At 48.5% G+C, this 10,836-nt stretch overlaps 2 protein-coding genes across 2 annotated transcripts in view; both read left to right on the top strand.

Moving 5' to 3' along the window:
- The window catches only part of NBR1 (neighbor of BRCA1 gene 1), a 41,987-nt gene extending 37,664 nt beyond the window's left edge, over nucleotides 1-4,323 (top strand). Inside the window, exon 10 of the mRNA XM_012656642.1 lies at nucleotides 2,764-4,323. Coding sequence (XP_012512096.1) covers nucleotides 2,764-2,937 — 174 coding nt within the window. The 3' untranslated portion in view covers nucleotides 2,938-4,323. The remainder of the gene's footprint in view (nucleotides 1-2,763) is intronic.
- Nucleotides 4,324-5,175: 852 nt separating this feature from the next.
- Nucleotides 5,176-10,523, top strand: TMEM106A (transmembrane protein 106A). The gene is made up of 8 exons (XM_012656655.1): nucleotides 5,176-5,197; nucleotides 6,129-6,356; nucleotides 6,901-6,964; nucleotides 7,910-8,063; nucleotides 8,562-8,702; nucleotides 8,812-8,855; nucleotides 9,376-9,429; nucleotides 9,799-10,523. Exons 2-8 carry the CDS (start codon nucleotides 6,152-6,154, stop codon nucleotides 9,917-9,919), a joined length of 783 nt encoding a protein of 260 aa, XP_012512109.1. The 5' UTR covers nucleotides 5,176-5,197; nucleotides 6,129-6,151; the 3' UTR covers nucleotides 9,920-10,523.
- The last annotated feature ends 313 nt before the right edge of the window (nucleotides 10,524-10,836 follow it).

Raw genomic sequence — 10,836 nt, 5'->3', positions numbered from 1 at the left:
ATTCATAAAAAGAAGACGTGCAGGGAAAGGATATTTGAGTAGGAAGAGAAGAAAATTAGTTCACTTTTGGATAATGTTGAGTTTGAGGCACATCCAGAGTATGTTTGATATACAGTTGTCCCTTGGTATCCATGAGGGATTGGCTCCAGGACCAAAAATCCATAGATGCTCAAGTGTCTTATATAATAGTGTAGTATTTGCATATAACTTACACGCATCCACCTATATACTTTATTTATTTATTTTGTTTTTTAGGGATAGGTCTCTGTCACTCAGGCTGGAGTGCAATAGCATGATCATAGCTTACTGCAGCCTGGAATTCCCCTCCCATATACTTTAAATCAGCTCTAGATTACTTATAATACCTAATACAGTGAAAATGCTATATGTAAATAGTTGTTAATACTGTATTGTTCAGGGAATAATGACAAGGGAAAAACGTCTATACACGTTCAGTACAGGTACAACTATCTTCCCCCCCCCCACATATTTTCGATCACTTGATTGAATCCATAGGTGTGGAACCCACGGATATGGAGGGCCAACTGTGTCCATCTGGATCACAGGGGAGAGATACAGCCTAGCGATAAAGTTTGAGAGTCACTTCTATATAGCAGGAGCCATGTGACTGGATGAGATTAGGAAGAATGGGGAAGGCAGGAAGCAGCCTTTAAGGATCAGGGAAAGGAGTACCCTGCAAAGAAGACAGAGAACTAGGAAGAAAACAAGGAGACAGTTCTATGCTAGAATTTAGGGAAGGGAGTTTTAATAAGGGGAGCTTAGTCAGTGTGTTAAATGCTGCAGAGAGGTGTGAATAGGTGGTGAGGAATTTGAGAGAGCAAGTATGCCCTACTTTCAAATAGCTAGGCTAGGCTGGGTGTGGTGGCTTTACCAGTCCTAGCACTCTGGGAGGCCGAGGCAGGAGGATCTCTTGAGCTCGGGAGTTTGAGGTTGCTGTGAGCTAGGCTGACAGCATGGCACTCTAGCCTGGACAACAGAGCAAGACTGTCTCAAAAAATAACAACAACAACAACAACAAAAAATAGCTAGGCTACAAAGGGCACAAACTAGGCCCTTACAACCTAGGAAGCCTTCTTGTATTCCCCCTCTCACCCCTCAAAAGAACAGAAACAGTTCAGGTAAGAGGAAGCTAATATTCATTCAAGCCCTGTGGTGAATTTACTTTCCTAAATCCTAAAAGCCCTGTTCTGTGATTGTCCCCATTTCACAGATTAGGGATGCATAAGGCAGGAGACATTTTTTAAAATGGGTGAGACTTGAGATGGGCAAGCCAGTAGCAAAAGAGGTTAACAATAAAGATGAGAGACAAGATAATAAATGGAGAAAGATTTCTGAAGTAGAGTAAGGTAAAGGCAGCAGTACATGTGACAGGATCAACCTGGAAAAGGAGGATGAACGATGTATTCCGAAATAAGAGGGAAGAAGGAACAGTGGAATTACTTGCAGAGGGAAGTGCCAGAGACTGTTCTCAACTTTACATACTTTCTCAACAACGCTGTCAAATGGGAGGTTGATGTATCTCCATTTCATTAACAAGGGGACTGATACTCAACACAGTTGCTAAGTAAATGGTAGAGTTGGGGTTTAAGCCTAAGCCTGTCTGCCTCCAAGGTCAATAATCTTTCTGCTGTACAGTCTCAGCAGCCCCAATCTGAAATGGGGACAATAACAACAGGGTTTTTAGGAGGATTTAGGAAGGTAATGTGTCTACCACGGGGCTTGAATGTGAGTATCAGCTTCCTCTGAACTGCCTCTATTCTTTTGGGGCTGAGGGGAGAAAGTCAAGAAGGCTTCCCAGGTTGTAATTTCCCAAGCTGTTTTTTGTCCAGCCCCTTTGCATACCTGACAAAATTTCCCTTACCGTCTTCCAGTAACAATCTCTTTTTTTTTTTTCCTTGGGACAGAGTCTTAACTCTGTCACCCAGACTAGAGTGCAGTGGCATCATTATAGCTCACTGCAACCTTAGACTCCTAGGCTCAAGCCATCCTCCTGCCTCACCCTTCCCAGTAGCTGGCACTACAGGTGTGTACCACCATGCCCAGCTAATTTTTTCTATTTTTAGTAGAGACAGGGTCTTGCTCTTGCTCAGGCTGGTCTCAAACTCCTGACCTCAAGCAATCCTCCCAACCCTGGCCTCCCAGAGTGTTAGGATTACAGGCGTGAGCCACCACACGTGACCCATTCTCTCTTGTCTTGCTCATATTTGCCCCATCATCACAATTACCTTTATGTTCACAGGGTCTCCAGGGCTTGTTTTCATCTTTTCCTTCATTAGGCCAAAAAATGCTTCTGTCTGAAAGTTGCCTGTGAAGCATTCTCCTAGTTCCACAGTTCCTTAGTTCCCTGGTTTCCCTTCTCTCCTCCTTCAGGTACAAACCTCCCTAATCTAAAGCAGGGCCTTCCTAGTCCATACCCCCTGAGAAGAGCCATTGGTATCAGGTGCACAGGAGGACTGTACCCTTGTATCTAATTACCCAGTATTTTGAATAAATCTGGAAAGACTAGCATGACTTACAAAATAATAAAAATATATAAGATAAAGCCAGGCATGGTTGCAGTCCTCTATAGTCCCAGCCACTTGGGAGGCTGAGGCAAGAGGATCACTTGAGCTCAGGAGTTCGAGACCAGCCTGGATAAGGTGGCAAGACTCTATCTCTTAAAAAAAAATGTTTTTAAATAAATTTATAAGATAAACATTTAAATTATGTAGAAAATGTTCTGCTTTTCTTGTCTCTGCATAGCCAATAGTTTCTGAAGATCAAACGGCAGCCCAGATGGCGCACCTCTTTGAAATGGGATTCTGTGACCGGCAGCTAAACCTAAGACTGCTGAAGAAACACAATTACAACATCCTGCAGGTTGTGACGGAACTTCTTCAGGTCAACAACAATGACTGGTACAGCCACCGCTATTGAAGAGTGACCTTGTATTAAATAAGTCTGCCTGCTGCTCAGAGATGATCTGTATTCTGTCATTGGGGTGTGGAGTAGAAGCCCTTGCTTGTTTTTTAATCTGATGAATCTGTATAGAGCCCATCTTTGAATTATCAAGACAATACCTGTCACAGTATTTTTGGGAGCAAATCAAAGACCAGAACTTAAACTTTCACTTTAGACATTGGATGAATAGTAGGAAGATAGTTTTTCAATTGATTTGGTTAAAAGTCCTTTCTTCATTTTAATGCATTGAAGAGTGTAACTTGAACTTCCTGTAGAACCATTTTTTTCTGTTTTTATTGAAGTTGAGTATTTCTCTTTGGTTAATGTGGATGTTTAATGGGAATATCTGTTAATTGTCAGGTTTTAAAAGAAATTAACCTTGGAGGTTGTTTTCAAGAATTATTCTCAATTTCTGTAACCTACCCCAAGCCTCATAGCTATATGACATTGAAATGACACCCAGAGCGTGATAGGAACTTTGCTACTCTTCCTTTCCCAAGGAGAAAGTCATTTCCCTGCAAGACTTAGTAAATGGCACTGCTGCTTCCTAAAGACTCCTTTGGTGCATTGAAGAGTATCCAACTTCTTGGGATCTCTGCATTTCAGTGAAAGGAGGGAAGGGTGTGCTAATTAATCCACCAGCACCTATTGATTGGTGTCTATACAGTAATTTTGCATACATTTTTATTTAAGGGAAAAAATTTAGGTAGTGTGAAATATTTTGCTAATTCTGTAGAGAAGGAAAAAATTCTTCTATTATTAAAGGGAAAAGTAAATTTAACAGTTACCGTTTTTCTTAATGTCAGGGCAGATCTTATTTTACAGTAGAGTGGGGGAAATAGAAACATGTGGAAAGTGAAAGGCAGGCTCCTGAATTAATCTTAGTAAAGTTGAGGGTGGGCAAGTGAGTGTGTGTGAGGCATAGGAAATGCTGATGACTTCTTGAATGTTCGAAATCCGTTCAGAGGTATGTAGCCCTAGAGAGCCTAGAACAGGAAGAGGCAGTAGGTGTTTTGCAAAACTTGGATGGGGGCAAACTCCCTGAAAAAGTTTTGGTTTAACCCCAGGATGAGTGGGAAAGAGCTTGCTTCCAGGGGCCCAGGTGCTCACTTTGTTTACAGAAGGGAGTCTTGGGTACAATTGGTGAAGGAAGGTAACAAAACACGCTAAAGATTTTATCTATGACTTCCAGAAAAGGAAGAATCTGAACCCCAGCCCGAAAGTGGGAAGGATAAAGTAGTATTATTTAACCTGGTTGGTATTTATAATGAATGGTGATTTTAATTAGTCATTAGCTGTAATGATGTTTATTTGCAGTATAACTCTTGAATGCTACTTAATAAACCAAGATTCAGACTGCAAGCCAACCGGGCTGTTCATTATTTAAAACGTTTTTGTCAGGCTTCTAGGTAGAAGGCCAAGCAGCAGGGTGTGTGTAATTGGGCTGATGAAGGGTGGGACCTGTCTTGACCATCGGAGTCTTAAAGTAGAGGTCCAGGAGGGCCCGCAGGTCCTGTTGGCAGCCCCGTTGTACATAACCACTGAAAGAATGGCGAAATAAATGTTCTTTGAAACTCCTACCTGGATTGGCTAGTCCTTGCGGAAGCAGCTTCTGGGCCCTCGAGTGACATTTGAAGAGCCTGTGTCTCCGGCCGTCTCGGGGCGGGGCCCTGGGGGCGGGGCTGGGGCGGGGTTTCCCAGGGCCCCGACTCAAAGCTGGCGGCGAAGGCTCTGCGCCAGCACTTTCGATTCCCCTTGCAGCGGTTTGTGTTGCTGCCGTCGTCCCGGGGTAAGGCTCTCCTGGACCCTTCCTTCCCTGCTTTCCCTTTCGGAAGCAAAGGCCGAAGGACCTTCTATGCCGCCTCTTCGCCCAACACACAGGCACACGCGGGTACCACTGTCTACTAACGGCCTCTGGGGATGTCTGGTGGGACTTGAAATCCTCCCTCAGTGAAGTCACATCTTACCCGACCGCACCGGGCTGGCCCCTGGCAGAGCGCCCAAGTAGGACGGGAATCGGCTTGGCTCTCCGGAGAGGCCAGGGTCCCTGTTCCCCTCACCCTCCAACGCGGCACGTTCACTCCCCCAGGACTGACCTGAGGAGGGCTGGTTGCCCAGGAAGGCCCCCTCCCGTGCCCTCCCACCCTGCCTCAGAGGCCCCTCTCCCCAAAGAAGCACTCCAGAAATCTCGCCCTCTTGCAGCTGATTGGAGCCCGGGATCACAGACCTGAACCAGGTGAGGCTTCCTTTATTTTAGCCCAAGAAGATCTGAGTGTGGCTCACCTTGCCCACCCCATTCTGCTACCACTCGAGTTTTGGGAAGACTCCAGATTTAGCCTTGACTTTCCCTAGTGAAGGACAGACCCTGACATTACTATGACTGTCCTGAGGCTTTCTTCCTACCTAGCCTTAGAAAGCAATGAGGAAGAGGTTTCCACTCCCGCCCAGGACTTTTTGAGACAGGATTCTTAACCACACCTGTGACCCGTCTAGCCTCTGTTTCCAAGAATCTCTGCCTCATCCAACTTCCTTCTCTTGAAATGAATGACAGCTCAGCTCTACCATTCACTTATGGAAGTCCCTTAAAATGAAATAACTTCTTTTTTTCTTTTTTGAGACAGAGTCTCTCTCTGTGGCCCTGCCTAGAGTGCAGAGTTATCATAGCTCATGGCAACCTCAAACTCCTGGGCTCAAGTGATCCTCCTGCCTCAGCCTCCCAAGTAGCAGGGACTACAGGCGCACACCCACCATGCCCAGCTAATTTTTTCTACTTTTTTTTTTTTTTTTTTTGTAGAGACGGGGTCTTGCTCTTGCTCAGTCTGGTGGAGAACTCCTGAGCTCAAGTGATACCCCCGCCAACCTAGGCCTCCCAAAGTGCTAGAATTACAGACATGAGCCACCACTCCCAGCCATAACTTCTGCTTTTCTTTCGTTTTCCCTTTGGTAGGCAGAGATTGGTCTTTACAATAATGAAAGGAGTTAAAATGTATTGAGATTTCTGATCTGAGACTCCCACGTAACTTGCTCAATTTTCATAGCCTACCTTCCTTAGGTTTCAGCTTGCTCGAATTGTGGTGGGACTCCTTGCCAATCTTGAGAACTTAAACCAAAATTACATCTGGTGTCAGTGCTAACAAGCTTAGCACTGAACTTTGTTTTTTTCTCAGTAGTGAAAAATCCCCGCTGAAGGATGGGTGAGAGATTCTCCCAGCTGGGCTCTCTGTGGGAGGATGAAAAGAAGTTGATCCTGCCCCCTAACCCAGCCGTTGGCAGCAAGGCCTACTCCAGCACGGCTAGCAGCAAGTCTCTTTGTTCCCATGTGCCTTGTGAAGGGGCCACTGGTGCCAGCTTTGTGACATGTCCTACCTGCCAAGGCAGTGGTGAGATCCCGCAAGGTGAGTGACCCAAGGCTCTGGAAATAGCCCGGGATCCAGGGAAGACTCTTAGCCAGCTGCCCCGGGGCCAGCCCTCTGAGTCTCGAATGGGGTTGGATCTGCTCCCAGCTCTTGGTTCCCTGTCTCAGGCTGGCCAGGGAGATGCTAACTATCCCTGGGCTCCCTTCAGAGACCACCGCCTAGTTGTATTCCCCAGCCCCTTGGTGGGGAGGGGGTTGTAGCCACTCTGTTCCTGAGCAACACTCAGGATTCAGTTCAGGAAGTTACAAATTACCTCTCCAAAGAAGCTAGTCTTCTCTGATTTGCTGATGACTTTCAGAGATTCTTCAAACCTGTTACTAGAAATCTCATTTCCATACTAGAGATGTCAAAGCTGAGCTGCCAACTTCCGCAGCACATCCCAGGGCTCCCAGTCCTGCTTTGAGGCAGAGGCAGCATGTTTCTAACATCGCTTTATGGGCTGGCGGTGCTTCTGGGAGGCTGGCACAGGGGATATTTGTCATGGATGCTTCTTGGTCCTCCCTCTCATCCTCTTTCTCTCTAGAGCTGGAAAAGCAGCTGGTGGCTCTCATTCCCTATGGGGACCAGAGGCTGAAGCCCAGGCACACGTAAGCCCCTCTTCCTCCTCCAGTTCCACAAGCTATCACCCTGGGGGTTCCCTTATTTTGATTCCCCCTAATTTTTCCCATTAATCCTTCCCCAGAAAGCTGAGCCTCACCAGGCTCAGAAGTACCAGCTCCCTATTTCCAAGGATTTTCCTGCTTTGAGAAGCCCCAGGCAAAGCAGATGTCACCACAGGCCAGTTAGCATCCTTCCCTGAGCATGGAAAACCTGTTGCTCCCTGTTCTGGGACATTTCAGAATCTCAGAGGCAGCCCTGGGTTTTGTCAGTACAGGAGGACCTGTGACCCTGTTTGTGAGCTGGGTCCATTTCACATAGATCCCTGCAACCTCCTCCCAAGTCCTTGGCTTCAGCCTAGGAGCCACCACCCAGCCCTCTCTGCACCCCCACCACACCAGAACTAGAAACCAGCCATGCCCCTGAGAACATACTAACAAAGTGCTGTCTCTTTGTTGCTGATCTCTTGTTGAATTAGATGGATGGATGGTGTTCTGTTCTGAATATTAATATTAAAATTCAGAACCCTCAAAATGTGGACTTATTTTTTCTAGTGATAATAGCTAGCATTCATTGAGCTTTCGCTATGTGCCAGGGCGTGCAATTATTGTTTTTTCATGCATTAGCCCATAATAAATTCTGTGAGATTGGTACAGTTATCTCCATTTTACAGACAAGGACACTGAGGCTTAGGGAGGTGAGCTGCACAATGTTATTGGGTCAGTGGGAACAGCTGGGAATGGAAGCCAGGCTACCTGCCTTCCAGCCCTGTGCTCCCACCCACTCTGGGCCACATCTATCTGGAAAGCCAAATGTGCAGTTGTGGAGGGAGGGGTGTGCAAGAGAGCCTTGTGTATGGCGAGGAGTGTGAACCCCCTCCCCAAGTTTCCTTCAGACTTCTCCACTCCTCCATTATGGGTCCTCCTTCCCTACAGGAAGCTCTTCGTGTTCCTGGCCGTGCTCATCTGCCTGGTGACCTCCTCCTCCATCGGCTATTTCCTGTTTCCGCGGTCCATCACCGTGCAGCCTTCAGGGCTCAACTCATCCACGGTGGCCTTTGACGAGGCTGACATCCACCTCAACATAACGGTGGGTGGGTGCCCCGGGCTCTGACCCCACCTTCCTGGCAACACTTCCGTAGGCTTTGTCCAGTGTTGCAACTCTGGCATGGTTAGCCAGGGATCTTGTGACACCCAGAAGGTGTTGGTAGCCTGGGGAGAAACAGGGGCAACCATGAGCCCCATAACAGATTGTGAGGACTGGGATCTACGCAGTAAGGGGCTAGAGACATAAATCTTAGGGTAGAGTGAGGGTGGGCAGCCTGAGACGCCGGGGATGGGCGGGACTGAATGGAGAGAAACGCGCAGGATGAGCCCAGATCTGAGCCAGCTGAACTTCTAAAAGGTGACTCCTCACCTTTAAGATTCCCCCCGCCCCCAGGGGTGCCTAGTACTGATCCTCTACACCTGGGGCCCCTCGTGGTAGGGTGGGAGTCAGGCCAGAAAGCCAGGCTTCTGCAACTGCTTGGCTTCTCCCTTCCAAGGATGGGCCACCCTCACCCCTCCCTTTCCTTGTCTTCATCCCCAGAATATCTTGAACATCTCCAATAGCAACTACTACCCCATCACGGTGACCCAGCTAACCATCGAGGTTCTGCACCTGTCCCTCATGGTGGGGCAGGTTTCCCACAGCCTTCTCCTACACATCGGCCCTTTGGCCAGTGAACAGGTGACTCCCCTCTCCCTGGCCAGCCCTGCCCACAGGTGTGTGGATGTGTGTGGTGGTGGGAAGGGGGCAGCTGGAGTTGGGGCTAACCGTGTGCCCATTTGGTTGACAGATATTTTATGCGGTAGCCAGCAGGATATCGGATGAAAACACATAGTGAGTACCCCTTGATCTCTTCTCCCTTAGTCTCTTACCTGGCTTGGAAACCCAGTTAGTACCCACCAGGCATCCTGATCGCTTAGCAAATTCTGTAGCTGGCATCTGGCCTGCCCTCTGGTGGCCAAGACTGCAATGTGCAAGGATTCAGGGTCCCCAACCTCTGTCTGTTTGGTCCTAGATTAGAATGAAAAGCAGGCTGGAATTTGGTTAATCTTTACAATATGTGACCTTGGACTCTTCAGCCTGAATCACTGAGAAAGATGAGTGTCTTGTTTTCTGCTGGGGAAGGGACCCGCATGTGCCTCAAACAAGTGGGGGTTAGAGTGACATTGTAGCAGGGTGGCCGTGCTCACCTTAGAGGGGGAGAGAAGGGGGGAGAGTGGCATCTTGGGGGCCCCTGATAAAAGGAGAGGAGCCTGGGGGGCAAGGAAACTGGGACCTGCAGGAATCCTCCGAACTTTCTGACAGGCTACTCCATGTGAAACATGGTCCTATGTTTTCTTTCTCTCTCTCTCAGCAAAATCTGTACCTGGCTGAAAATCAAAGTCCACCATGTACTTTTGCACATCCAGTAAGTAGGGCTTGGAGCTCTGGAATCCCCTCTCCCGCTCTGACTGCAGTCTTACCTCAGCTCCACCTCTTCGGAGGAGAAAGAGTCATCGAAGCTGACCCGTGAATATTTGTTGGCTCTTGGGAAGAGCAAGCCCAGCCCCTTCCCTAGGTCTCCCCTTACTTATAAGCTATTGGGACAACAGCCACAGTGCTGTCTAGGAGCTGCTGTGACACAGGTAGGGCAGCCCCCTCAGGTACCTTGGCAGAGTGGGGAGCAGAGGGGAGGGAGAGGGAGGTCTGAGGGAGCCAACCCTCCCCAGACAGCAGGACAGGGCCAGAACTTTCCTCTTCCTCCCAGACATGTCAACAAGGCCTGCTTCCTCTCCAGGGGCACCCTGACCTGTTCCTACCTGAGCCATTCAGAGCAGCTGGTCTTCCAGAGCTATGACTACGTGGACTGCCGGGGAAACACGTCGGAGCCCCACCTGCTGGTCCCTCACCCACAGTGACCCGTCTGCTGTCCCTGTACTCCAGGCACCTACAAGCCTGGTCTGTATCTCCCACAACTCCGTGGTGACCAAGGAAGGACTATAGTGGCTTTGCCAAAGGAAAAGCTCTGCTTTGTTGTACCTTCACCCCCGACGCCTCAGCACAGGAAGCTTGCTGAAGTTAACTTCATCCACGCACACCCTCGCATCCTCTGATTTCCCCAGGTCCTTTCAGGAGCCAGCATCAGGTCCTGCCCTCGTTCTGTCTTGAGGGAAATCCGACCTGGCCTTTTCTTGAGGTGCCTTAGAGTCCCTGGAGTGGCACCTGCCTTTTCTGTACTGAGCACCCTGGCTGCCCCGCTCCACTGGGGCTGGCTCTCCTGTCGGTGTGTTTATCTGGCTTTTAAGTCATGGACTCTTTTTAGATTTTCCACTAGTGATGAGAAAGTGACTGTGGGGACACTCACTGTTGTCTCCAAGGCCTTTTTTGGGACTATAGATGCTTTCCTGTGCCTGTCTGCTTTGGTCATGTGATAAAATAACAGTGATGGCCTGCTTCCCTCTGGTAACTTGTCCCCTGTCCATCTGACAGGAGGATTGGCCAAGGCCCTTTGGCCCTTTGTCCTTCCTCGTTGTAATGACTGTGCCTGGTTCTAAGGAAGAGAGAGATCTTCTCCAGTTAAAGCTTCTCCTCTCTGTAAAACAGTTTTACCGTTCTCTTCATAGCCAAAGTAGTAGGGAAGAGGAGGGAAGCACCTGGCACCCCCTGGACCTACACAGGAAGGACGGGGCCAAAGGCAGAGTAATTTTAAACGGTATTTATTAAAGGAGGGTTTCTAAACCCACACCAAGCCCCTCTGAGTGGATACAGGGAGGTCAGACAGTGGGCCCAGTTGTTGTCTTCTGAAAGCCCGCAGGAGATGAAGCTGTCAGCATCC

The sequence above is a fragment of the Propithecus coquereli genome, unplaced genomic scaffold (assembly GCF_000956105.1).
Source record: "Propithecus coquereli isolate 6110/MARCELLA unplaced genomic scaffold, Pcoq_1.0 Scaffold515, whole genome shotgun sequence".
Classification (NCBI taxonomy): domain Eukaryota; kingdom Metazoa; phylum Chordata; class Mammalia; order Primates; family Indriidae; genus Propithecus; species Propithecus coquereli.
The sequence above is the reverse complement of the archived record's forward strand: the minus strand, read 5'-3'. Positions and strand labels throughout refer to the sequence as shown.

What these genes read in the sequence shown, in the direction of transcription:
- TMEM106A (XM_012656655.1), top strand. Translation starts at nt 6,152, where the DNA reads ATGGGTGAGAGATTCTCCCAGCTGGGCTCTCTGTGGGAGGATGAAAAG. An exon ending in ATATCGGATGAAAACACATA is followed by an intron (nt 8,856 to 9,375) that starts GTGAGTACCCCT and finishes TCTCTCTCTCAG; the next exon opens with CAAAATCTGTACCTGGCTGA. An exon ending in CATGTACTTTTGCACATCCA is followed by an intron (nt 9,430 to 9,798) that starts GTAAGTAGGGCT and finishes CTTCCTCTCCAG; the next exon opens with GGGCACCCTGACCTGTTCCT.